General features: G+C 42.2%; 2 protein-coding genes across 6 annotated transcripts in view; one reads left to right on the forward strand and one right to left on the reverse strand.

Annotated features, from left to right (window-relative positions):
* The window catches only part of snrka (SNF related kinase a), a 40,071-nt gene extending 33,682 nt beyond the window's left edge, over positions 1 to 6,389 (reverse strand). The window contains exons 1-2 of one of the 4 annotated variants that reach the window (XM_048595775.1): positions 6,289 to 6,389; positions 5,528 to 5,724 (exon numbers count right to left, since the gene is read on the reverse strand). In XM_048595775.1, coding sequence (XP_048451732.1) covers positions 5,528 to 5,639 — 112 coding nt within the window. In that variant the 5' untranslated portion in view covers positions 5,640 to 5,724; positions 6,289 to 6,389. Of the gene's footprint in view, positions 1 to 5,091; positions 5,162 to 5,527; positions 5,725 to 6,288 lie in introns of those variants that run through there. The other 3 variants (XM_048595772.1, XM_048595773.1, XM_048595774.1) reach the window with 3 other exon arrangements.
* The window catches only part of pomgnt2 (protein O-linked mannose N-acetylglucosaminyltransferase 2 (beta 1,4-)), a 45,965-nt gene continuing 28,067 nt past the window's right edge, over positions 5,294 to 23,191 (forward strand). The window contains exons 1-4 of one of the 2 annotated variants that reach the window (XM_048595776.1): positions 5,294 to 5,750; positions 12,953 to 13,144; positions 19,211 to 19,327; positions 19,965 to 20,145. The gene's annotated coding sequence lies outside the window, so the exon portion shown is untranslated. The remainder of the gene's footprint in view (positions 5,751 to 12,952; positions 13,145 to 19,210; positions 19,328 to 19,964; positions 20,146 to 23,191) is intronic. The other variant, XM_048595777.1, reaches the window with a different exon arrangement.

Raw genomic sequence — 23,191 nt, forward strand, 5'->3', positions numbered from 1 at the left:
TACTGAAGGCAAGTATTCATAAAGCTTCTTCACCACCGTATCGGCTTGTGCTCACAACTTCAGGGATCCAAGGACTTGTACACCAAGGTCCCTTTGTTCCTCAGCACTCCCTGGGGACCTACCATTCATTACATATATCCTTCCCTTATTAGAGCTCCCAAAATGCATCACCTTGCACTTACCGTGATTAAATTCCATCTGCCATCACTCTGCCCAGTTTACTAGCTGATCAATAACAGACTGCAGCCTAAGCCCACCCTCTTCACTATCAACAAGGACCCCAATTTTTGTATCATCTGCAAATTTTCTAATTGAACCATCTCCATCTAAATTGCTAGTGTTCATAACAAGCAGCAAGGGTCCGAGCACCAATCTTTGTTGTACAGCCCTAGTCACAGGCTTCCAATTACAAGAAACGACCTCCTATTTGACTTCAGTTTGCCTTGGATCCCATGGGCTCTTACCTTTTAAACCAACCTTCCATGTGGGACCTTGTCAAAGGCCTTAGTGAAGTTCACGTCAACCACATCAACTGCACTACCCCCATCAATATATTTAATCACTTTTTCAAAAAACTCAATTAATCAGACAGGATTTTCCTCTAACAAATCCATGCTGACTATTCCTGATCAATTCCTGCCTTTCCAAGTATTTGATTAATCCTATCCTTCAGAATTTTTTCCAATAATCTTCCTACCATTGACATCAGACTAACTGCTCTGACCCTGCTGACCTTCTTGATTAAAAGAACCACACTGGCTATCCTCCAATCATTTGTAACTTTGCCTATGGTCAGTGAAGTAAATATATCCGCCAGGGCCTCAGCAATCTCCTCCCTTGTCTACCATACAGGTCTGGGAAACATCTCATCAGGCCCTGGGAATTAATACTCCTGTATGCTCTCTAAAACATATACTAATCTCCTCCTCATTAATCTTAACATGTTCTAGAACCTTACCATCCCAACTGATATCCCCAGCTACAATGTCTTTCTCCTCTTTGAATCCAAATGAGAAGTATTCACTTAAGTCCTCACATATGTTCACACACAGGTTGCTTTTTTGATTTCTAATAGGTTCCACTCTTTTCCCGATAATCCTCTTTCACTCAAAATATTTATAAAAAGCCTTGGAGCATTCCTTGATCCCACCTACCAAAGATATTTTGTGGTCCTCTTTGCCCTCCTAATTTCTTTTAAACAACCTCCTCTACGCTCTATACTTTTGAAGGACCTCCCCTTTATTTAGTGCACTATACTTGACATATGCTTCTTCTTTGTCTTTATCAAAGTCTCAATATCCCTTGAAATCAAATGTTCCCCAGACTTGCTGTCCTTGCCCTTCGCTCTCAGAGGAACACGCTGGCCTTGAATTCTCATTATACTACTTTTAAAAGATATCCACTTTCCAAATTTAGATTTACCTGCAAGTAGCTGCTCCCAGTCTATGTTTGCCAGCTCCTGTCTAATGATATCAAAATTGGTCTTCCCCCAATTTGGATACATAACTTCTGCACTATCCTTCCCCCTTCCATAATGACTTTGAAACTGAAGACTTATGGTCACTATCTCCAATATGTTTGCCCACAAACTTCAACACTGGACTGGCTTCATTGTCTAGGTCTAGCATTGCTCCATCTTTTGTTGGACTATTTATGTACTGGCACAAAATGCTCTTCTGGATACACTTTAAACATTCCACCTTGTCTAATCCTTTCACACTAAGGTGATTCCAGTTAATGTTAGCAAAGTTCAAATCCCCAATGAATATAACCCTGTTTCCCTCACACCTTTCTGTACTTTGTCTCCATATCTGCTCCTCTTTCTCCCCTGTGGCTGATGGGAAGCCAGTAACATAATCCAAGCAAGGTCACTGCCCCTTTTTTTTTTAAAATTTCTAAGCTATACCCAGATGGTCTCATTTGAAGACCCAGCTAGGATGTTCTCCCTCATTACTACAGTGGCAGTTTTATTTATCAATAATGCAATGCCCTCCTCTCTTACTTCTACTCCCATCACAGCTGAAACTTCTGTACCCTGGAATGTTGAGTTGCCAGTACCAGTGCACCACAACAGGGTCCTTCAATAGGTCTCAGCAATTGCAACAATATCACATTCCCTTGTGCTGATCCATGCTCTAAGTTCATCTGCCCTAACAGTCGAGCTCCTTGTGCTAAAATAGATACAACTTAGCTTTTTAGATCTCGAATGTACCTTATCCTACCCATGCCTTCTTCACCTACTGGTCTGTCCTACCATTTCATCTATATCTGATAGGAACTTGCTCCCAATTTTACATCAACTCTGTGCCCCAGCCCCTGCCAAATCAGTTTAAAACCTCCCCAACAGCAGGAGTAAACATCCCAGAAAGGATATTGGACCCATTCTTTTTAAAACCATTTTTTTCTAATCAACCTGTTCAGAAATGCTTTTATCCACCTCCAGAGCAGTTAGAACTTAAACCTAGGCCTCTCTGTCCAGGGGGCAGGGACAGTACCACTGTGCCACAAGAGGGCCCTTTGTACAGGTACAACCATCCAGCTGGTACAGGACCCACCTACTCCAGAAGCTGTCCCATAAATCTAAAGCCCTCTCTCCTAACACCATACCTTTAGCTATGCACTCATCTCACCTATCTTTCTATTCCTGTACTCAGCAGCACATGGCACTGGAAGCAATTCAAAGATTACCATAGTAGTCTTCTTCTTTAATATACTACCTAACTCTAAACTCCTGCTGCAGGCCCTCATTTCTTTTTTAACCTATGTCATTGGTTCCAATACGTACCATGGCTGCTGACTATTCACCCTCCCACTTCAGAATGCCCTCCAGCCACTCAGACATCCCTGACCCTGCCACCAGGGCACCATACTATTGCTGCCAAAGAACCGCCTGTCATTTCCCCTTACAATCAAGTCCCCATCACTAAAGCTCTCTCGATCTTATTAAATTATGCATATATTGTATTTTCATATCAATCACAGATTTTATTTTCAAAATTGAATGGGACCTAAATTTATAATTTGAATTGCAAAATATTACAACAGGCAAGATGTAAAAATAGCACTAATTAATTAGGATGCACAAGGTAAACAGACAAGAAATGGAAAAACGTGTTAGGAAACACGCTTAAGGGAAAATGATTTTTTTTGTTTATCAATCTGAACATGACAGACTTAGGTATTCAATGCCAGATCACGCAATATCTGAAGAGAAAAAAAATAGACTTGATATTTCAGGTCGATGATCTTTCAGGCAATCATTGAACTGAAAGACTGACACTACTCCTCTCTCCAAAAATGCTGTCAAACCTGAGTATTTCTAACATTTTCTGTTCTTATTTCAGAGTTCCTGCGTCCAAAGACTGCAGTGCTGTCTGATACAATCTGCATCAATTCCTGCTTCCGAAACATCTATAATCTGCGTGCAGACGCCCAAATATGTTAGAGTGCACAGTTTCATGCAGAATATAAATATGATCATTAAACTATTTCCAGAAGTTATAATTGTCTAAAGTAATGTTAAACATCCTTCAAGAAAAGTACTTCTGCACACTTGTAAGAGTACTTAGGAGACTTAACATTGCAAAGTTCAGTAATAAATGTGGAATGATATTTCCAACCACAAGTATAAACTAGTACCAATTAATTTGGATGTATAGATAGAAATTATAGCTCCACCTTCCCCTAACTGAACTAAAGATCTGATTTTTTGTCAGTATTCCAGTTAACACCACATTAACAGTCTGCACCTCAGATATCACAGGAACCTCTAAGGTGGGAATTTTGTACATTACTTTTTTGTTACAAGTTAAAAACAACTCACGAATCTTATCATGATTACAAGTGAGCATACTGAACTATGTGACAAATGTAGGAAATGAATAATGCAGTCTTTAAACTGAGTATGGCCACTGTAATTTGGAACAACAGCGAGGGGATGTAATTCTATGCCAAGTGCGGCCACCACATGCCTACAAAAAAAAACCACGGGAAACTGTTTATCAAACTGTAGTGAATAAGTACCACCATTAAAGATGAAACGCAAGAACAGACTTTGATGAACAAAGACCCATATTTTGTGATAATTCCGTAAGCACATGACAAGGTAAATGGGTGCCCTGTCACTAATTTCCCACAGATATATTGAAATTTGTGCATGATGTCATGTGCATTAAATAGTAAGTAGCAAGAAAAGGTAAACAAGATGTGTAGCAAAAGGCCTTGACAGTACATTCAAATCTAGTTTTTTTTTACATCAGATATTGATGTGGAGAATTATAACAAAATTCGCTTGGATCCTTCATGTACTTAAAGGAACAGAAGCATGTGTTTCTGGGATGAGATAAAGAGGCTTTCCAACGCGGAATATAGAAAAACTAACATGAACCCTTTGGGCCAAATGGCTGGCTTTCATGAGACATTAAAATTTTATGACCTCTCAAGATCATAGATCCACAATGCAAGAGCAAAATACTGCAGATACTGCAAAACACAAAATGCCAGAAATACTCAGGTCAGGTAGAACCCATGGAAAAATAAATCAAGTTAACATTTTACATTCATGACTCTTCATCAGATCTACCATTAGTAGTATTACAAGAAAGTTATGAACATTTGTGATAACAACACTAATGCAACTGACCTTAAAAAAGATACCAGGTTATTTAATGCACGGTAAAAGTAATTATAGAAACGGCCTGATTTTTAACAAAATGTCAAATACTTAAAGAAGGAACAGCTGCTCTCAAGGACAATGTTGAATATTTCTTACTTGTACTTTCAAAAGCCAGGGCTGTATGGACAAAAGGAATGAATTAAATGAAGAACATAAACACTGGACCAGGAATCAACCATTAAGCCTATTGCTCATTCAATAAGGTCATGGCTAATCCTCGACGTCCAACTCCAGTTTCTCACCAGGTCATCATACTCCTCGATCCTGGAGATGTCTGCATTTGAACAACCTACAATTCTCTGAAGTAGAACATTCCAAAGATTCACAATACTCCAACTAGAAAGCCGGCAGTCTGGGTGACGACACCCCTACCTCCACTCCATATAAACCCACCAGCCGCCATCCATTCCTCTTACCATTATCCCATATGTCAATAGTGACTTAGGTGACAGGGTGATAGAAGTCAGAGCAGGGCGCGGTAGTCCCGCCTCCCGATTGACCCGGTTACCATAGCAACCGGTCGTTTTGTCGCTCGCGGCGATGGGGGGGGGGGGAATGAGAAGAAATCGCTCAAGGTCCCGGATGGTCAGCGCCTCGCTCTCGCGCAGCACTCGACAGGCAGCGGAGGAGGGGCACACAGCCAGCTTAAGAGGCAACGAGAAACAAACAGCTCCATCTCACCTAAGCCCTGCACCCACATTCACGCCCACACTCCCCCGAAGCCGACACTAGAGCGCTTCATCCGCTCACTTATCCCACCGAAGGAAAGCCACTGCTCTGTTTATCGCTTTAACCCCGATTTAAATACACGACAAACGGACAGCATCAGAGGAGGCATGCGGCGACACGTACCTGTCCTCTGAAGCAAATCTCTTCCTCCAGCGGAATTTTCTACCACCGCACAACCGAAAACCGCGAACAGAAACGAATGCTCGAGGAACCTGCGTAGTCGCCAACTGCGCATTCCCCATCAACGTCACAGACAGCTCGCGGTGTGGGCGGGGCCATACTTGGTATCGTGTCACAGATTCTAAGGGGCGGGGCCGTGCCTGGAATGAGCGTCAAAACACAGAATGTAAGTTCCTGGAAGGTTTGGGTAAGATTACTCAATCAAAAAAAAATTAAAGGCATTTTTCTTGTTTTTGCACTGTAAGTAAATCATCTCTGTGAAATTAAAATGCGGAAGTCAGCTATAATCTGCAAAAATAAGGGGTGTTAAATTCTCAAAATATTTTCTGTTCAGCTGACTCAATTGTAATTCTGGTTGACACCAACAAATTGCTTAAAAAGGCTCCTCTCGTCCAGTAAGCAAGCTGCAAAGAGAAAAGTACAGCGGCAAAAATACAAGCTCATTCCAAAAGGTCTGAAAAGAGACCAGTGAGGCAATCACAGCAGCAAGCTTTTGGGTGCTTTTGACATACCTTCACACCATAACTTTTTTTTTATTTTTCATACGTTTCGAAATGACTCTATTAGGTATAAAATTCACGAAGAACCCGTAATGTCCAGCGGTTTGAAAGTGGGCTGCACTTATTTCCCAAAGCCAGGACAATTAACAGGGCAGCATTCACGCAGTACGCATTGATTTGTAGAGGAGGGCTAATCTCACGCACCTTTTTACTGAAAGAAGGGAGCTGCGCATTTCTGAGAGGAGCATTCGATCAGGAACCCTTCAGAATTCGGAACGGTACTTCTATTCTGACAGCTGTTTCTAGTGCAGAAATGTCGGGAAGGTAAACCTTTTTCACAAAGATCAGAGAAGTAAAGGGTAGGGTGTCAGGTGGGTAAGACTGTTCACTCCCTCCACCACCAATGCCCAGTAGCAGCCGTGTTCACAATCTACAAGATGCACTGCAGAAATTCACCTAAGATCCTCAGACAGCACCTTCCAAACTCACAACCACTTCCATCTAGAAGGACAAGAGCATCAGACATATGGGAACACCACCACCTCCGAGTTCCCCTCCAAGCCACTCACCATCCTGACTTGGAAATACATCACTGTTCCTTCACTGGGTCAAAATCCTAGAATTCCCTCCCTAATAGCATTGTGCGTCAATCTACAACAGAAGGACTGCAGCAGTTCAAGAAGGCAGCTCACCACCACCTTCTCAAGGGCAACTCGGGATGGTCAAGAAATGCTGGCCAGCCAGCAATGACCGCATCCCACAAATGAATAGAAATAAAAGGATGCCAAGTAAGTAGGGTGCAAGGTGGCTAGGAAGGCAGGTGAGTGACACCCTGTTTTAGGGTAGGTCGGGGGGGATGGAAGAAATTGGTTCAGTGGGGCAGTCAGGGATGGTGGATGCCAGGTCATGGAAGAACTGTGTCTGGCAGTGGGCTCAGATTTATTCCAGTGGGGTGGGGGGGCATCCGCTCGGTTCTGATGAGGATAGGCATTGTGTCAGGTTCAGTAGCAGTGCAGCCACTTCTGGTCCAGTCCAGCAGGGAGGTGCATCCTGTCAGACAAGGATGGATGGGGGGATCATGTCGGGTCCCCCAGAGGGGATGTCCATGTTACTGAAATGGATCGTTTTCAAATATATCAATCAGCTTGACAAGCATGCCTCAACCAGATAAACCAGATTTTTAATTAGATTTGCGAGATGAATATTCCAATTATTTATTACTTCCGTTTTTCTCCTGATGGCTATCTCTCTGGCAGAAGACATCATATTGAAAGCAACCTCCCTAATAATTAAGGAGCAATCAATTCAAGGTCTGTGACATGTTAATCGGTTATGTTTCTTCAATACTGACATGAGCTGGTACAAAGGTATGAATTAGCTACACCTGGGAGTACCAGACTAGGCACATTTCCCGTTAACAAAGGCACCCTATAATTGCACCTTTATTGATCTGCTTCAGAAATGTGATCACTAAGCTGAGGTGTCCAGTGCATTACTGAGTGAGGGCTAGACTGTCAGAAATACCTCCTTTCAGAAGAGATCTTTCAACTGAGACCCTGATTTTCCCTTTCAAGTGGTTATAAAAGATCCATGTCACATTTTGAATTCAAGGTAGCACTTCCTGATGTCCAGCTCAATATTTGTCTTTCATGTAAAACTCAATAACAGATTATCTTACATTGTTGTTAGTTAGAGTTTGCTGTGCACAAATTGGCTACCTACATCTCAGTGGTGAATACACTTCAAAAGCACGTAACTGGCTATGAAATGCTTTGGATTGTCCTGAGATCATGACAGCTGCAGTAGAAGTACAAACTTTTCTTTCCTTTTTTATTGATAGATGCAAATGGTGAATTTAACTAGCACTAGCAGTTTCCTCAGCATTGCAGATATGATCTTGCCTTCTTCCAGGCCTTCTGGCTATTGCATGGGATGTTTTCTCCTTCAGCAATCTCCTTCAGACCCTGCAGTGTTCTTCTGAGGGAAAGGTGCCCTGGAATGGTCAACAGGACCAATTTTCTGATTTCTGCTGCTGCATTGTCAAAGCCAGATGCTGATTTGGTAGTGTCCTGCCCCATGACTTCATTGCATTTCAAACCCAGTGAATGGTTTGCTGCCCTAGAATGCACAATTAACTAAGTCGCTACTTTCAAATGGACACCACAAATTCAGCAAAGCCCCATCAAGTGCAGAGATTGCAGCAAATAGCTAATTAAGTGCACATGGTTCCACTGAGATTTTACTGAGGCGCATGCTTCCACTGTGTATCATTGAGAGTTCACTGACCAGCAAGTCCAGCCTTTATGTAAGAATATTGAGAACTGATACCCTGTACTTAATGAGACAAGAGCCTGAAGGGAGTACTGCTCTCTCTGGACATCCTGCCGGAGCAAGACAGTTGGAACCTTTAAAATCATTGTCCTAAAGATGAAAAGGTGACCAAAAAATCATCATCTGCAGCATTGTCCTTTTCAGTACATCAGTGACCAAGAATGCCCAAATTTTGATATGTTGCTTTCGCCCTAAGCTCTGAAATTACCTCCCAACATCTCTCCATTCCTCTACATTGCTCTGCAAAATTAAGACTCACCATAAAACTTACTTCTTTGACCAAGTGTTTTGTTGTGTATACAAACGTCACTCAGTGTCAGATTTATTTTGATTATTGTTCCTTTGAAGCACATGGGGATATTTACTACATTAAAGATGGACAGAATAATCAACAAAAACATAAAGAAGAGCTAACAAATGAGGGGAAGAAAAAGTGTACAATAGGAAGCTAGCTGGAAATAGAAAAACAGATAGTAAGAGTTTGTCTGGATCTTTATAGAAGAAGAGTCAACAGTGAGCATTATCCCTAAAGAAAGTGAGTATGGCAATTAATAATAGAAAATAAGAAGATTGCAGATGAACTGATCAGGTATTTTGCATCAATCTCAATATAGAAAACATTAGTAATCTCAGAAATAGCTATAAATCAAGAAATGGAAGGGACAAAGAAACTCGTGCAAATAATGATCTCCAGGAAAGTGGTACTGAATAATTTGTTGGAGCTGTAGGCTAACATGTAGCCGTGTCCTGATGGACTTCATCCTAGAATTTCAAAAGAATTGGCTCATGAGATAATTGCTGCATTGGTTTTCATTTTCTAATATTCTCTAAAATTGGGGAACATTCTTTTAGATTGGAAAATAGCAGGACACTTAGAAAAGTACAAGGTACTCAGATAGAGTCAACATGGTTTTGTGAAAGGGAAATATTGCTCAATCAATTTATTAAAGTTCTTAGAGAAAGTAGCAGGCAGTGTATATTAAGCGGACCTGGTGGATGTGCTGTACTTAAATTTCCAGAATGCATTGATAAGCTATCAAATCAAGGATGATTGTGGAAAATGAAAGCTAAGGGTCATGAGGATAATATATTAACCTGGATAATTACATAAGAATTCACAGTTTTATGTGCATGAAAAGAAAATTTTTGGCTAAGGGGAACATGGGGCCGTTATAAGTAGTCACAAGAATTTATAATGGGGATTAGAAAAATAGTAGAGAAGCTAAATCACTACTTTGTCTGTTTTCACAATGACAGATAAACCTCCACAGTTAATTCTGGAGAAACTAATAGGAATTAGTTGATAAAGGGGATGTATTTAGATATTTTCTAATCAACCTATTCAGAGATGATGTTGAGTACCTCTGGAACAGTTTGGACTTGAATCCCGGCCTTCTGGCCCAGAAGTAGGGACACTACCAATGCATCACAAGAGCTCTTTTGTTGGATGCTGCATTTTTTTAGAAGTTTCTGCAAAGGTTCCTATAGTAATTGGAACCAGGTAGGTCTTATTAACTATGCGATCTGTGATTGGGGTAGTTAACCTAGGCCAAACAGGGAACCTTGGTTGACTAATATAAACAGGGGATTCAGAACGTCTTCACTTCAGGGACTGACTCTGAGTTGGCTGGCTACAACCAGTGTACTGTTCACATGTAAATAAGGGGCGACTTGGTGAAGGGATACCGGCCTCTGTGCAGTTATTTCAGCCCCCACAAGAAGTTAGTTAGCAAAATTAAAGCACATGGTATAAGAGGTAATGTACTGCCATGATTAAGGATTGGCTAACTGACAGAAAACAAAGAGTAGAAATAAATACGTCATTATTCTGTTGGCAGACTGTGATCAGTTGGGTACTGCAAAGATCAGTACATATGTCCCAGCTGTTCACAATATTATATCAGTGACTTGAACATAGGGACCACATGTAATATTTCCAAATTTTCAGATGGTACAATACTAATCAGGATTGTGTGTTGTGAGGAAGATGGAAAATGTTTCTTGAAGGATTAGGACAGGCTTAGTGATTGGGCAAGAACATGGCAAGGGGAATGTCATGTGGAAGAGTGTGAGGTTATTCACTGTGATAGCAGGAACAGATATGCAGTGTATTTCTAAAATGGTAATTGGTTGGAAAGTATAGATCTGCAAAGAGACTTGGGTGTCCTCTTCAATAAGTCACTGAATGCTAACATGCAAGAGCAGCAAGCATTAGGAAGACTAATGGATTTTTAAAAATTCACTCGTGAGATAAGGGCATCACTGGCTGACCAGTGCTTATTGCCCATTCCTAATGCCATTGAGAATTGGTGGTGTGCTGCCATCTTGAACTGCTGCAGTGCATCTGAAGTTGCTAGACCCACAAAGTTCTTAGAGAGGGAATTCTAGGATTTTGACCCAGTGACAGTGAAAGAACAGTGATATATTTCCAAGTTAGGATGGTGAATGGCTTGGAGGGCAACTTGCGATATTGTTAGTGTTTACACATATTTGCTGCCCTTGCCCTTTTCGATGGAAGTGGTTGTGGGTTTGGAAGCTGCTGACTGAGGACTTTTGGAGAATTTCTGCAGTGCATCTTGTAAATAATAGATACTGTGCTACTAAGCATCAGCGGTTAAGGGAGTAGATGTTTGTGGATGCCTTTATTGAAAGAGTATTTGAGTATATGAATAGTGAAGTCTTGCTTCAGGTTTTTTTGGAACTCCGTTAGACTGCACCTGGAGTAATGTGTGCAATTTTAATCTTCAAAACTCAGGAAGTTATTGCTATACAGGGAGTGCACTGAAGGTTCACTAGACTTGTTCCCCATTGGACTGTTTAATGAAGAGAGATTGGACAAACTCAGTCTGTGTTCTCCAAAATTTCAAAGGATAGATGGTTTTCTCAAAAATACCTAAAAGGATCAACAGGGTAGATGCAGGTAGGATGTTTCTTCTGGTTGGAAAGTGGGGGGAAGAACCAGGGGGCATAATTTAAAAATAAGGGGTTGCTATTTAGAACAGAGAGGAGGAGAATTTTTTTTTTGTTCCTCAGAGGGTGGTGAGTCCTTGGAATTCTCTACCACAGATGGCCGTGGAAGCTCAGAGAATACAGTTAAAGTTAATAATTTTTTGATCGTGACTAATGTAAAGGGTTATGGATGAGTAAATGGCATTGAGATAATCAGTCAACCATATTATATTTAATGGCAGAACAAGCTTGATAGACTGAATGACCTGCTCCAGTTCAATTGGATAGAATACTAGTTAGCTATCAGGAAACGGTAGGCATAAAAGGTTCATTTTCTCGTTGTAAAGATGCAATGAGTGTGCGTAGTAGGAAACAGTACTGAGGCCTCAAAGTTTTGCAATTTATATAGATGACTTGGAGAAGGAAGTGAAAGCATCGTTGCTAAAAATGAAAACAAGATAGGTAGGAAAGTAAATTGAGAAGAGGCTATAAGGAGGCTACAAAGAAATATAGATAGGTCAAGTGAATGGGCAAATTTAGCAAATGGAGTAATATGTGGGAAAATGTGAAATTGTCCATTTTGGACAGGAAGGAAGCAAAAGAAGCACATTTCTAAACAGTAAGAGATTGGAGCGATGCCGTGGGATCTTGGTGTTATAGTGCATGAAGCACAAAAATCTAGTGTGCAGGTACAGAAAGTAATTAGGAAAAAGAATTATGTAATTTATTGCAGGGGGGATTGAATACAAAAATAGGGAGTTTAGTAGGGTTTTGTGTTAGAAGATTAGCCATTATCTTATTGTATGGGGAAGCAGGCTCAAGAAGCCATTTGACCTATTTCTGATCTATTTGCACTAACTTCTGACAAGGTGAACATCAAAATCAAAAGCTTCAAATTAACCCAATGATGCATCTGTATAAGTTTTTGTTCGTTACATGGAATGTGAATATTTTAAAAGCATTAGAATGGATTTTACAAATTAATTTGATAGATGAGATATGCTGTTTTCTGTGTACTTCCAAAGTTAGATATATGCTTCTGACATGCAAAACTCCACAAAATTTGCAAAAATGAAAAATATAACTTTGTGTTCCAATTCTGTTCCATCAAGTACTCAGAACCTTATTTTTTTTCCTGGTCCAGATTTCCTATGTCTGTTTGCCATTGTCCATGTTCGTCCTAACTTCTTACACTTTTCCCCACACAATCTATCTCATCTCAATATGTGGAGTTCATACTGGATCACTAATTTAAAGTGGTAATTGATATAGCGGTAAATGAATACAGGAGAAATGTCTTCACCCAGAATGTGATGAGAAAAGAACTTTTACAAGATGATTTATTTCAGTTGAATAGCTTAGGTACATTTAAGGGCAGGATGGATAAATATTTGAATAATAAAGAAACAAAAGATTACGTTAATGGAGGTCGCTCATATGAAGCGTAAACTCCAGGACAGATGTTTGTTGGGCCCAATGGCCTACTTTTCTGCTGTTAATTCTATGTATTGCAATATAAATAAACTCGTGCATTCATCAATCATAGGGTGTTAGATTAAAGCTCGTGGTGTGATTTTTCTCACTGCAGAATGTCTGGCAATGTTCTGTTTTTTCACTGAATTGGTTCCAATACTTGATGTGGCTGTCGCAAAATTACATAAAGGCTAAACCTATACGACAGGACTCCAATCTCTCGTTGGAAAACATGGCTGTTGTGACAATTCATTCCTGATACTGTGTACGAAGCTAGCAGCATGTCTGAAGCATCTAAATGAGAACGGTGAGAAAAATCAATATTCTTTCACCTCTTGTGTGAAGCTTCAATCTCTTTAATAAGTATCTGGATAAGAAGTAGTAACAGTAAGTGAGAAACTCAAATCAGAACACCTCCAAAAGTTATTTAAAGGCACAAGTTCATTTTGATCTCTATGTGCCACAGTTTATGGGTGATGATCAAAAGAGTTATGAAATATCAGCTCAATTTGACAAGTTTTTTAAAAAATGAGGGGACTAGATTTTCTTCTGAGAATCCATTCCTTCTTGGGCATTCCTGAGACTTGAAGAAAACGGAGTCAAAATTGACTCTTCACCCCTCCCACTCCTCCTCCTCCCCCCCCCCCCCCCAGAAAAAAAAGAAATAGCCTTGGGAATAAACTAAAGTGCCACTAACTGCTGAGCAGCAACTCAACCAGGTGGATGGCAATGGACAGGTTGCCAAGGTAGAGTTAATTTTCGATATCAGGTTATGCGAGGAAGGCATAGGGCAGAGTTCATGTGGAGTTGGCCCTGCTTTTTCTGTGTTGTCCAGTAGAAATTGTTGATTCGCCACAGGTGCGACAAAGATAATGATATTTTAGCAGCAGCTACTGGCACTATAATTAGTATAAAAATCTCTTAAAGACAGTTTAGGTAAATGTACATGTTTAAAGTATGTTTATTTAACAAATATCCACTGTCATTTAGTATGACCACTGCAGTCTTTCTTTTTTTGTAAAGCTTGAAATTCAGTTATGAATTTATCAGGCGCCATATTTCTTAGTGCAGTTTCTAGGTTCTTGTCTAGCATAGCGTGCAGGACTTTGACTTTATCACAATGATTGCTGAAATCTGTTGCCAAGACATTCCCTGTTTGGGCTGCTGGTCATTGGTTGTGTTTGCTTTTCTTACTGGCCAGGAATGGTTACTATGATTGGTCAAACTGACAATGATAACAGCTCCCCCTATCAATGCTACTGATGTTTCCATGGTACTGACGTTCAGGATCTGATGAAAATTATATGAAACGATGTGCTTTACATTTTATCATTTTACCAATCAATGCACAAAAAGGTTCACATTTACGTGCAAACACTGCGTGAAGACAAGTATTGAAATTACACAAAGTGTCTAATTTTTATTTTACTAACATAGCACAGGTAAGTTTCCTGCTACTTGTGCAGCCAGGGCCAAGCTAACTGTTGGGATTTTGATTTGCAGTGTTTATCTGGTGCTGAGTAAAACGAGTAATCCTAACCCTAATGAAAAGTCATTGACCTGAAACATTAACATTGTTTCTCTTCATCGATGCTGCCTGACCAGCTGCCTTCCCAACACTGTTGTTCTTTTAGTTCTGACAATAACCCTAACCTCTCCTAATTCTATAAATTACCAGGGTGTTTGGTCAACATCAGTTGTATTCTGCAGTACTGCAAGCATGCCTTGGCTCAGTAATACTAAGTCTGCATTAGAGGATTAGTTCAGTTCCAGATGACCATCTCCAGGCTTCTGGAGCTCAGTCCAACTTGCTGCACAAGGAATATGTAAGATTCTAAGGTTTTGGAGTAGACTTGTAGCTCGGGTTGTGGGCGTTGAGGTTGGTTGGCTCGCTGAGCTGGTTTGTTGTTCCACAGACCTTTCGTTACCATGCTGGGTAACATCATCAGTGCAGCCTCCGATGAAGCATCGGTGTGTTTTCCTGCCTGGTTTTTAAACTCTGGAGTCTGTTGAGCTGGATTGCTTCATTTCCAGTTTTCCTTCATAGTGGAGTGTATATGGGGTTGAGTTCTATGTGTTTATTAATGGCTTTCTTCATGGAGTGCCAGGATTCTAGGAATTCCCGTGCCTGTTTATGCTTAGCTTGTCCCAGGATTTTGGTGTTGTCCCAGTTGAATTGGTGGTTTTCCTTCTCCACGTAGATTGAGACAAGTGAGTACTGGTCGTGTCTTTTTGTAGCCAGTTGGTGTTCGTGTACCCTTGTTGTTAGTTTCCTTCCTGTTTGTCCGATGTAGTGTTTCTCACAGTCTCTGCAGGAGATCTTATAGATAACATTGGTCCTGTCCATGGCGGGGAGTGGGTCTTTAGTTCGGGTGAGCAGTTGTCATAGGGTTGATGTGGGCTTGTGTGCCACTCTGATGCCCAGCGGTCGTAGGAGTCTTGTGGTTAGTTCCGATGTGTTCCTGATGTAGGATAGTGTGATGAATGTGTTGTGGCGTGTAGTATCTTCCTGATGTTGTTCGTGTAGGCAACTTCTGACCCAGTTTTTTGGATATCCATTATCCTTGACAACCTGGAAGAGGTATTCTTCTTCCTCTTGGCGTAGTTTTGTGTTGCTGCAGTGTGTTGTTGCCCGTTTAAAATAGTGTTCCAGCGCAGCTTCGTTTGTGTGTGTTGGGATGGTTACTGTTGAAGTTCAGTACTTGGTCTGTGTGTGTGGCTTTTCTGTATACTTTCGTTTGGAGTTCCCCATTTGTCTTGCGCTGTACCGTGACGTCCAGGAACGGGACCTGTTTGTTCTTCTCCTCATCTCTGGTGAATTTTATTCCGGTGAGGGTGTTGTTTATAAGTTTGTGTGTCTCTTCTAGTTTGGTCCGTTTAATGATGACAAAGGTGTCGTCCACGTAGCGAATCCATAATTTTGGTTGGATTAGTGGAAGGGCCGTCGTTTCTAGTCTTTGCATCACTGCCTCTGCTATGTGTCCGGAGATAGGTGATCCCATGGGTGTCCCATTGATTTGTTCATATGTTTGGCAGTTGAAAGTGAAAGGCATAGGTCCAGCAGTTTGAGCATGTTGTCTGTGGAGATGGTTTCACTGGGGTCTTACTCTTGTTCCAGTAGTGCTGTCATTGTTTCCCTTGCTCGTGGTATGTCTATTGATGTAAATAGGGCAGTGACGTCAAACGATATCATGGTCTCCTTGTCGTCTATTGATGTCTTTGATGGAGTCGAGGAATTCTTGGGCTGAGTGGATTGAGTGGGGTGACTTGTTGACTAGGTGCCTGAGTCTCCTTTGTAGTTCCTTGGCTAATCTGTGGGATGGGGTGCCTGGTATGGAGACTATGGATCTAAGGAGTACTTCCGGCTTGTGTACTTTCGGGAGGCCGTAGAATTGGGGTGTGTTGGTTCCTTCGGGTTTCATTCTTAAGAAGTCTGCTTTGTTGCTCTGTCCTGTCTGTTTAAGTCTTTTTAGCGTGTAGAGGATTTTGTTGCCTAGTTGTGGTGGCAGGTCAGTCTGTACTGGCCGGTATGCGTTTTCGTCGGCGAGCAGTGCCTGTGCCTTGGAGATGTAGTCCCTTTTATTCAGTATCACTGTCATGCACCCTTTGTCTGCGGGTAGTATTGTGATGTTCTTGTCCTTCTTCAGTCCTTCCAGGGCCTGTCTTTCCAATATGTTGAGGGTGTTGAGTTCGCTCCTTCTGGTTAGTGCCGGGATTACTGTCTGTCTTATCATTTGTTGTGTTTCTTCGTTGATATTGTTGGTCCTTAGTGTGGCTAGGAATTCCATTTTGTTGGCGTCCCTGTAGTTGTAGTTCAGTCTTCAGGTGAGAACGGCTTTTTCCGTGTCTGTCAGTTTCCTGTCGGAGAGGTTCCTTATCCAGGTGTCAGTTCTGTTGTTGTAGTTTTTGTGGGTAAGTGTGGCTAGCTTGTCTTGAAGGGTCTGTCTTTTCTTGGCTCTTGTGGTCTGTTAGCTGATGTTGATGGCTCGTTCCATGTCGGTTGTCCAGTCTTGATTGGTAGCTTCCAGGAACAAAGTTTTTTGGCGCGTAATTTCTCTGTTGTATCTGTGGAGCCAGTTGTGTGCATTATTTATCATTACCCTTACCATCTTGTGGCCTTTTTGTTCTGCTGTTTTGCGGGCTTGTGGGTTGTTGATGGGTAGTTTGTATCTCACACTGCGTGGTAGTACCTGGTTCCTGAGGCATCCATGTAGGAGGTAGAGTTGTGCGCGGGTTGCACTCTCTCGTTTGGCGTAGGTTTCCCATTTGCGTGCCAATTTGAGCGTGTTAAACCCGTAGGTCTCTAAGGTTTTGGAGTAGATTTGTAGCTCGGGCTGTGGGTATTGAGGTTGGTTGGCTCATCGAGCTGGTTTGTTGTTCCGCAGACATTTCGTTACCATGCTGGGTAATATCATCAATGCAGCCTCCGATGAAGCGTCAGTGTGTTTTCCCACCTGGTTTTTAAACTCTGGAGTCCGTTGAGCTGGATTGCCTCACTTCCGATTTTCCTTCGTAGTGGAGTGTGTATGGGGTCGAGTTCTATGTGTTTATTAATGGCTTTCTTCGTGGAGTGCCAGGCTTCTAGGAATTCCCGTGCCTGTCTCTGCTTAACTTATCCCAGTCGAACTGGTAGTTCTCTTTATCCATTTATCTGTGTGGATGGAGATGAGTGAGTATTGGTCGTGTCTTTTTGTAGCCAGTTGGTGTTTATGTACCCTTGTTGTTAGTTTCGTTCCTGCTTGTCCAATGTAGTGTTTCTCACAGTCTCTGCAGGGGATCTTATCGATGACATTGGTCCTGTCCATGGCGGGGAGTGGGTCTTTAGTTCTGGTGAGCAGTTGTCATAGGCTTGTGTGCCACTCTGATGCCCAGCGGTCATAGGAGTCTTGTAGTTAGTTCCGATGTGTTCCTGATGTAGGGTAGTGTGATGAGTGTGTTGGGACGTGTAGTATCTTCCTGATATTGTTCGTGTAGGCATCTTCTGACCCAGTTTTTGGATATCCATTATCCTTGAAAACCTGGAAGAGGTATTCTTCTTCCTCTTGGCGTAGTTTTGTGTTGCTGCCTGTTTAAATAATGTTTGCACACAGTTTCTTTAGATGCTGTGGCATCTACTTTACACTCATAGCTCAATTCATAGAATCTCTACAGTGTAGAAACAGGCCCTTTGGCCTAACAAGTCCACACCAACCCTCAGAGCATCCTACCCAGATGCATCCCTCCATAACCCACATAATCTACACCACCCTGAACACTACGGGCCATTTAGCATGGCCAATACACCTAGCCTGCACGTCTTTGGACTGTGAAAGGAATCCAGAGCACCCAGAGGAAACCCACGCAGACATGGGGAGAATGTGCAAACTCCACATAGACAGTTGCCCAAGGGTGGAATCGAACCCGGGTCCCTAGTGCTGTGAGGCAGCAGTGCTAACCACTGAGCCACCGTGCCGCCCTTTTTAGAGTGTAAAGAAACTTTAAAAAGAAACTACCAGTCATGGAGAACAAGAAAGCAGAACCAGAAAAATGCTCAGTCAACCTTGATGTTTTCAAGTAAGGCCCAAAGAAGCATTTGTTGACTGAACTTCTCTAAGTCACAGCAACCTTGTGCAGCAAGTCAGACTGAGCTCCAGAAGCCTGGAGTTGGTCATTTGGAACTGAACTAATCCTCTAATGCAGACTTAGTATTACTGAGCCAAAGCATGTTTGCAGTACTGCAGAACACAATTGATGTTGAGGTGATGGCCTAGTGGTATTGTCACTGGACTGTTAATCCAGAGACCCAGATAGTATTCTGGGGACCTGGGTTTGAATCCCACCACAGCAGATGATGGAATTGGAATTCAATAAATACCTGCGATTAAGAATCTAATGATGACTGCGAATTGATTTTCGGAAAAACCCATCTGGTTCACTAATGTCCTTTAGGAAAGGAAACTGCCATCCTTACCTGGTCTGGCCTACATGTGACCCTAGACCCACAACAATGTGGTTGACTCTTAACTGCCCTCTGGACAATTTAGGGATGGGCGATAAATGCTGCCTAACTAGCGATGCCCTCATCCCGTGAATGAATAAAGAATTTTTGCAATCTGCCCAGAATGACCCGTAAATAAACCCCTTCTGTAATTGCCCCTTCACATCTTCCAAAATGACGACACCACAAAATCATACTTCATTTTTTTGGTTAAAGGTTGAAATTAATTATGGAACAATGAACTAATAAATATATAACGTTACTGTAGAAAAGATGCATATAACCCAGTATACTAATCAATTTAGATGAAAACAAATATTAAAATATAAAACTACTATTTTGAAGGTGACATTTTATACTTGTTATTCTTTTCTTGTAATCCTTTTCTAACCACAGGAGCTAGCCAGCCATGCTTAGTTTCCTCTGAAGGTTCCAACTGACTTGACTCAACACTCACTCAGCTCCCATGATTTTGAACAGACCCAACTGATTTAGAGTTGAACAGTTGCCCAGGTTTGTTGATTTTAAATTACATATTCAACAGCAACTGCTAGTTGTACACATAACTGAAAATTCACATAGTGTGCACTTGTTTGAATGTAGTTCAGCTTCTTCCTCAAGCTTCTGAAATAACCCACAAACTTTGCAACATTTTTATTGAGTAAGACAAGGGAACATAACTCTGACAGCAGTTGGTTTTAAACTCTATTTCTAAAGGAAGAGTACAAAGATTAATGAAATTTTATTTCAAACATAGATTTGCCATTAAAGTGGAGAAGCAATATAGAATTTGACTTTCATTTCAGCTCTGCTTGAATGAAATAAAAAGTTTTCCTGTGTTGAAATGTTACAATGAAAAGAAGACTTACATTTCTGTTTCTAATAACTCAAGGCCTCAGGAATTCTCCAAAGTGACATATTTTTGACCTGTAATCACTGTGAAGTGAGAAACATAGCAGCTAATATAACAAATAGAAAATGCTGGAAATACTCAGCAGATCAGGCGGCATTGACGGAGAGTGAAATAGAATTAAAGTTTCAGGATGATGTCCTTTAAACAGAACAGATCAGTAACATTAAGTTGTCTTCTCTCCCTATAGATGCTGTCTGACCTACTGAGTATTTATAACATCTTATGCTTTTATTTCAGGTTTGCAGCAGTCACAACTTATGCACAGCAAGCTCCCACACAAAGTAATATAATGACAACCAGATAATTTGGTTCAGGAGTGTTAGCTGAAGGATAAGTATTGGCCAGGACATTGTGAAGGATGCCCTGTTCTTCTTCAAAACATGGCTGTGATATCTTTTACATTTATCTGAGAAAACAGGTGAGGCCTTAAGTTAATATCTCATCCTAAACACAATTCCTTAACTAGAATATTACGCCCAGTTGTTGTTGTCACACTTTAGGAAAGATTAGAAAATACAGAAAAGATTTGCACAAATAGTTTCAAGATTGAGGGGCTTCAGTTACATAGAATAAAACAGTTATTAGACCTCATTTAAAGTATTGTGTACAGTTCTGGGTGCCACATTTGGCAGGATCATAGAATCCCACACTGTGGAAGCAGGCCATTCAGCCTATCGAGTCCACACCAATCCTCCAAAGAGCATCCCAACCAGATCCACCCCCTGTTCTATCCCATAACCCTGCATTTCCCATGGCTAATCCACCTAGCCTGCACATCCCTGGACACTATGGGCAATTGAGCATGGCCAATCCACCTAACCTGAACATCTTTGGACTGTGGGAGAAAACCGGAGCACCCGAAGGAAACCCACACAGACACAGAGAGAATGTGTGGAATTTGCACAGACAGTCTCCCGAGGGTGGAATCAAAACAAGGTCCCTGATGCTTTGAGGCAACAGTGCTAACCACTGAGCCAATGTGCCATCCATGAACACATTGGAGACAGTGCAGAAGCAGTTTACAAGAATGATTCCCAGGATTAGGGACTTCAGTTATGAGATAGATTGAAGACATTCGGACTGTTCTCCTTGGAGAGAGGGAGGCCAAGAGGAGATCTGATGGAGGTTTTCAAAATCATGAGCAGGTTAGATCAGCAGAAACTGTTTCCACTCATGAAAGGTCCACAAACAAGAAGAAGATAGTAAGAACTGCTGATGCTGGAGTCAGAGATAACACAGTGTGGAGCTGGAGGAACACAGCAGGCCAGGCAACATCAGAGAGGCAGGAAAGTTGATGTTTCGGGTCGAGACCCTTCTTCAGAAATGGGGGAGGGGGAATGGGAGCTATGCAATAAGTAGAGAGAGGAGGGGTGGGGCTGGGGAAGATAAGTGGGGTGGCGATAGGTGAGTGCAGGTAGGCAGTGGTGGGGATTGGTCAGTGAGGTGGGAGGAGTCGATAGGTGGGAAAGAAGAAGGACAGGGCAAGGAGGCGGGGATGAGAGGGAGGGTTTGTCATGGGATGAGGCCGGGGGTGGGGAGATTTTGAAACTGGTAACGTCCACATTGAGACCATTGAGTTGTAGGCTCCCAAGGTGGAATATGAGGTGCTGCTCCTCCACTTTCCGAGTGGCATCATTGTGACACTGGAGGAGGCCCAGGATGGACATGTCACCCAGGGAGTGGGAGGGGGAGTTGAAGTGGTTTGCGACTGGAAGGTGTTATTGTTTGTCGTGAACAGAGGGCAGGTGCTCTACAAACCGGTCTCCGAGCCTCCGTTTGGTCTCACTGATGTAGAGAAGCACACATCGGGAGCAGCAGAAGGAGTAGACTGCAGTGGTGGATGTGCAGGTGAGCACTTCCTGAGGTTGCAGGGAAAGGTGCCGGGGGTGGTGGGGCCAGAGGGGAGTGTGGAGCGGACGAGGGAGTTGCGGAGAGAGCAGCCCCTATGGAAGGCAGATAAGGGTGGGGAGGGAAATATATCTTTGGTTGTGGGGTCAGATTGCAGGTAGCGGAAGTGGCGGAGAATGATACGTTGAATCCAGAGGTTAGTGGGGTGATACATGATGACAAGGGGGATTCTGTCTTTGTTTTTATTGTGGGGAGGGAATATGAGGGCAGAGGTGCTGGAAACGCAAGAGATTCGGTCAAGAGGATTTTTGACCACTGAAGGGGGGAGTTTGCTGTCCTTGAAATAAGAGGACATCTGGGATGTTCAGGAATGGAACACCCCATCTTGGGAACAGAGGCGGAGCAACTGGGTGTAGGAGATCACATTCTTGCAGGAAGGCGGGTGAGAGGAGGTGTAGTCTAGGTAGCTGTGGGAGTCGATGGGGAAATAGATATCAGTTTCGAGGCGGTCACCAGAGATGGAGACAGAGAGGTCCAGGAAGGAGAGGAAGGTATCAGAGATGGTCCAGGTGAACTTGAGGTTGGGGTGAAAGGTGATAGTAAAGTTGACGAACTGTTCAAGCTCCTCGTGGGAGCACGAGGCAGCATCAATACAGTCATCGATGTAGCGGAGGAAGAGTTGGGGGATAGTGCCAGTGTAGCTGCAGAAGAGGGACTGTTCCACTTATCCTACGAAGAGGCAGACATAGATTTAAAGTGATCTGCAAAAGAAGCAAGGGTGAAGTAAGGAAAACTTGTTCACTCAGTGAGTATATAGGGCATGAAATGCATGGCCTGGAATTGTGATGGAAGCAATATCAATTGATTATTTGATAGGATGTTGAATGATTATTTGGATAAAAATAATGTGCAAGAACATGGGAAACAGCAGGAGATTGCCACGAAGTAATGATACTCATTTAACGAGCTGGTGCAGGCACAATAAGCTGAATTGTTTCATTGTGTGCCATAACACTTCTGTGCTTTGAGAAATTGGAACTGTTTTCCTTCGAGAAAAGAAGATTGAGAGGCAGAGATATTCAAAACCGTGAGGGTCTGGGCAGACTGAATTGTTCTTACTAGTAGAAGGATTGAGAGTGATTTAAGGTAATAGCTAAAATAAACAATGAAGGCATGAAGAGAAACCTTCTCACATAGGCAAAAGTTAGGATCTGGAATGCCTTGCCCGAGAAGTGAAATGGATACAGGTTCATTTGAAGCAGTCAAGAGGGTATGAGACTATTATTGTCAAAGGAAGAGTATGCAAAATTATGGAGAGAGGCAGGGGAATGATACTAAGCTCATTGCTCATTTGAAGAGCCGCACAACAGGCCAAATGGCCCATTCCTGTGTTGTGAGAATCCTGCAAATCTGTGACAGAGCAGCTCTCCCTGCAGTGGGAGTGCCAACCTAGACTTTGTGCTCAAATTTCAGGAGTGGAATTTGAACTGACACAAAAGTGCTATCCCTGGAGCCACAGATCACAATGGATGGATAATGATAGAAATTGCTGGGAAAGCTCAACAGTTCTGGCAGCATCTGTGGAGAGAAATGAGAGTTAATGTTTTGGGTCCAGT

Source organism: Rhincodon typus, chromosome 4 (genome assembly GCF_021869965.1).
Source record: "Rhincodon typus isolate 14 chromosome 4, sRhiTyp1.1, whole genome shotgun sequence".
NCBI lineage: Eukaryota > Metazoa > Chordata > Chondrichthyes > Orectolobiformes > Rhincodontidae > Rhincodon > Rhincodon typus.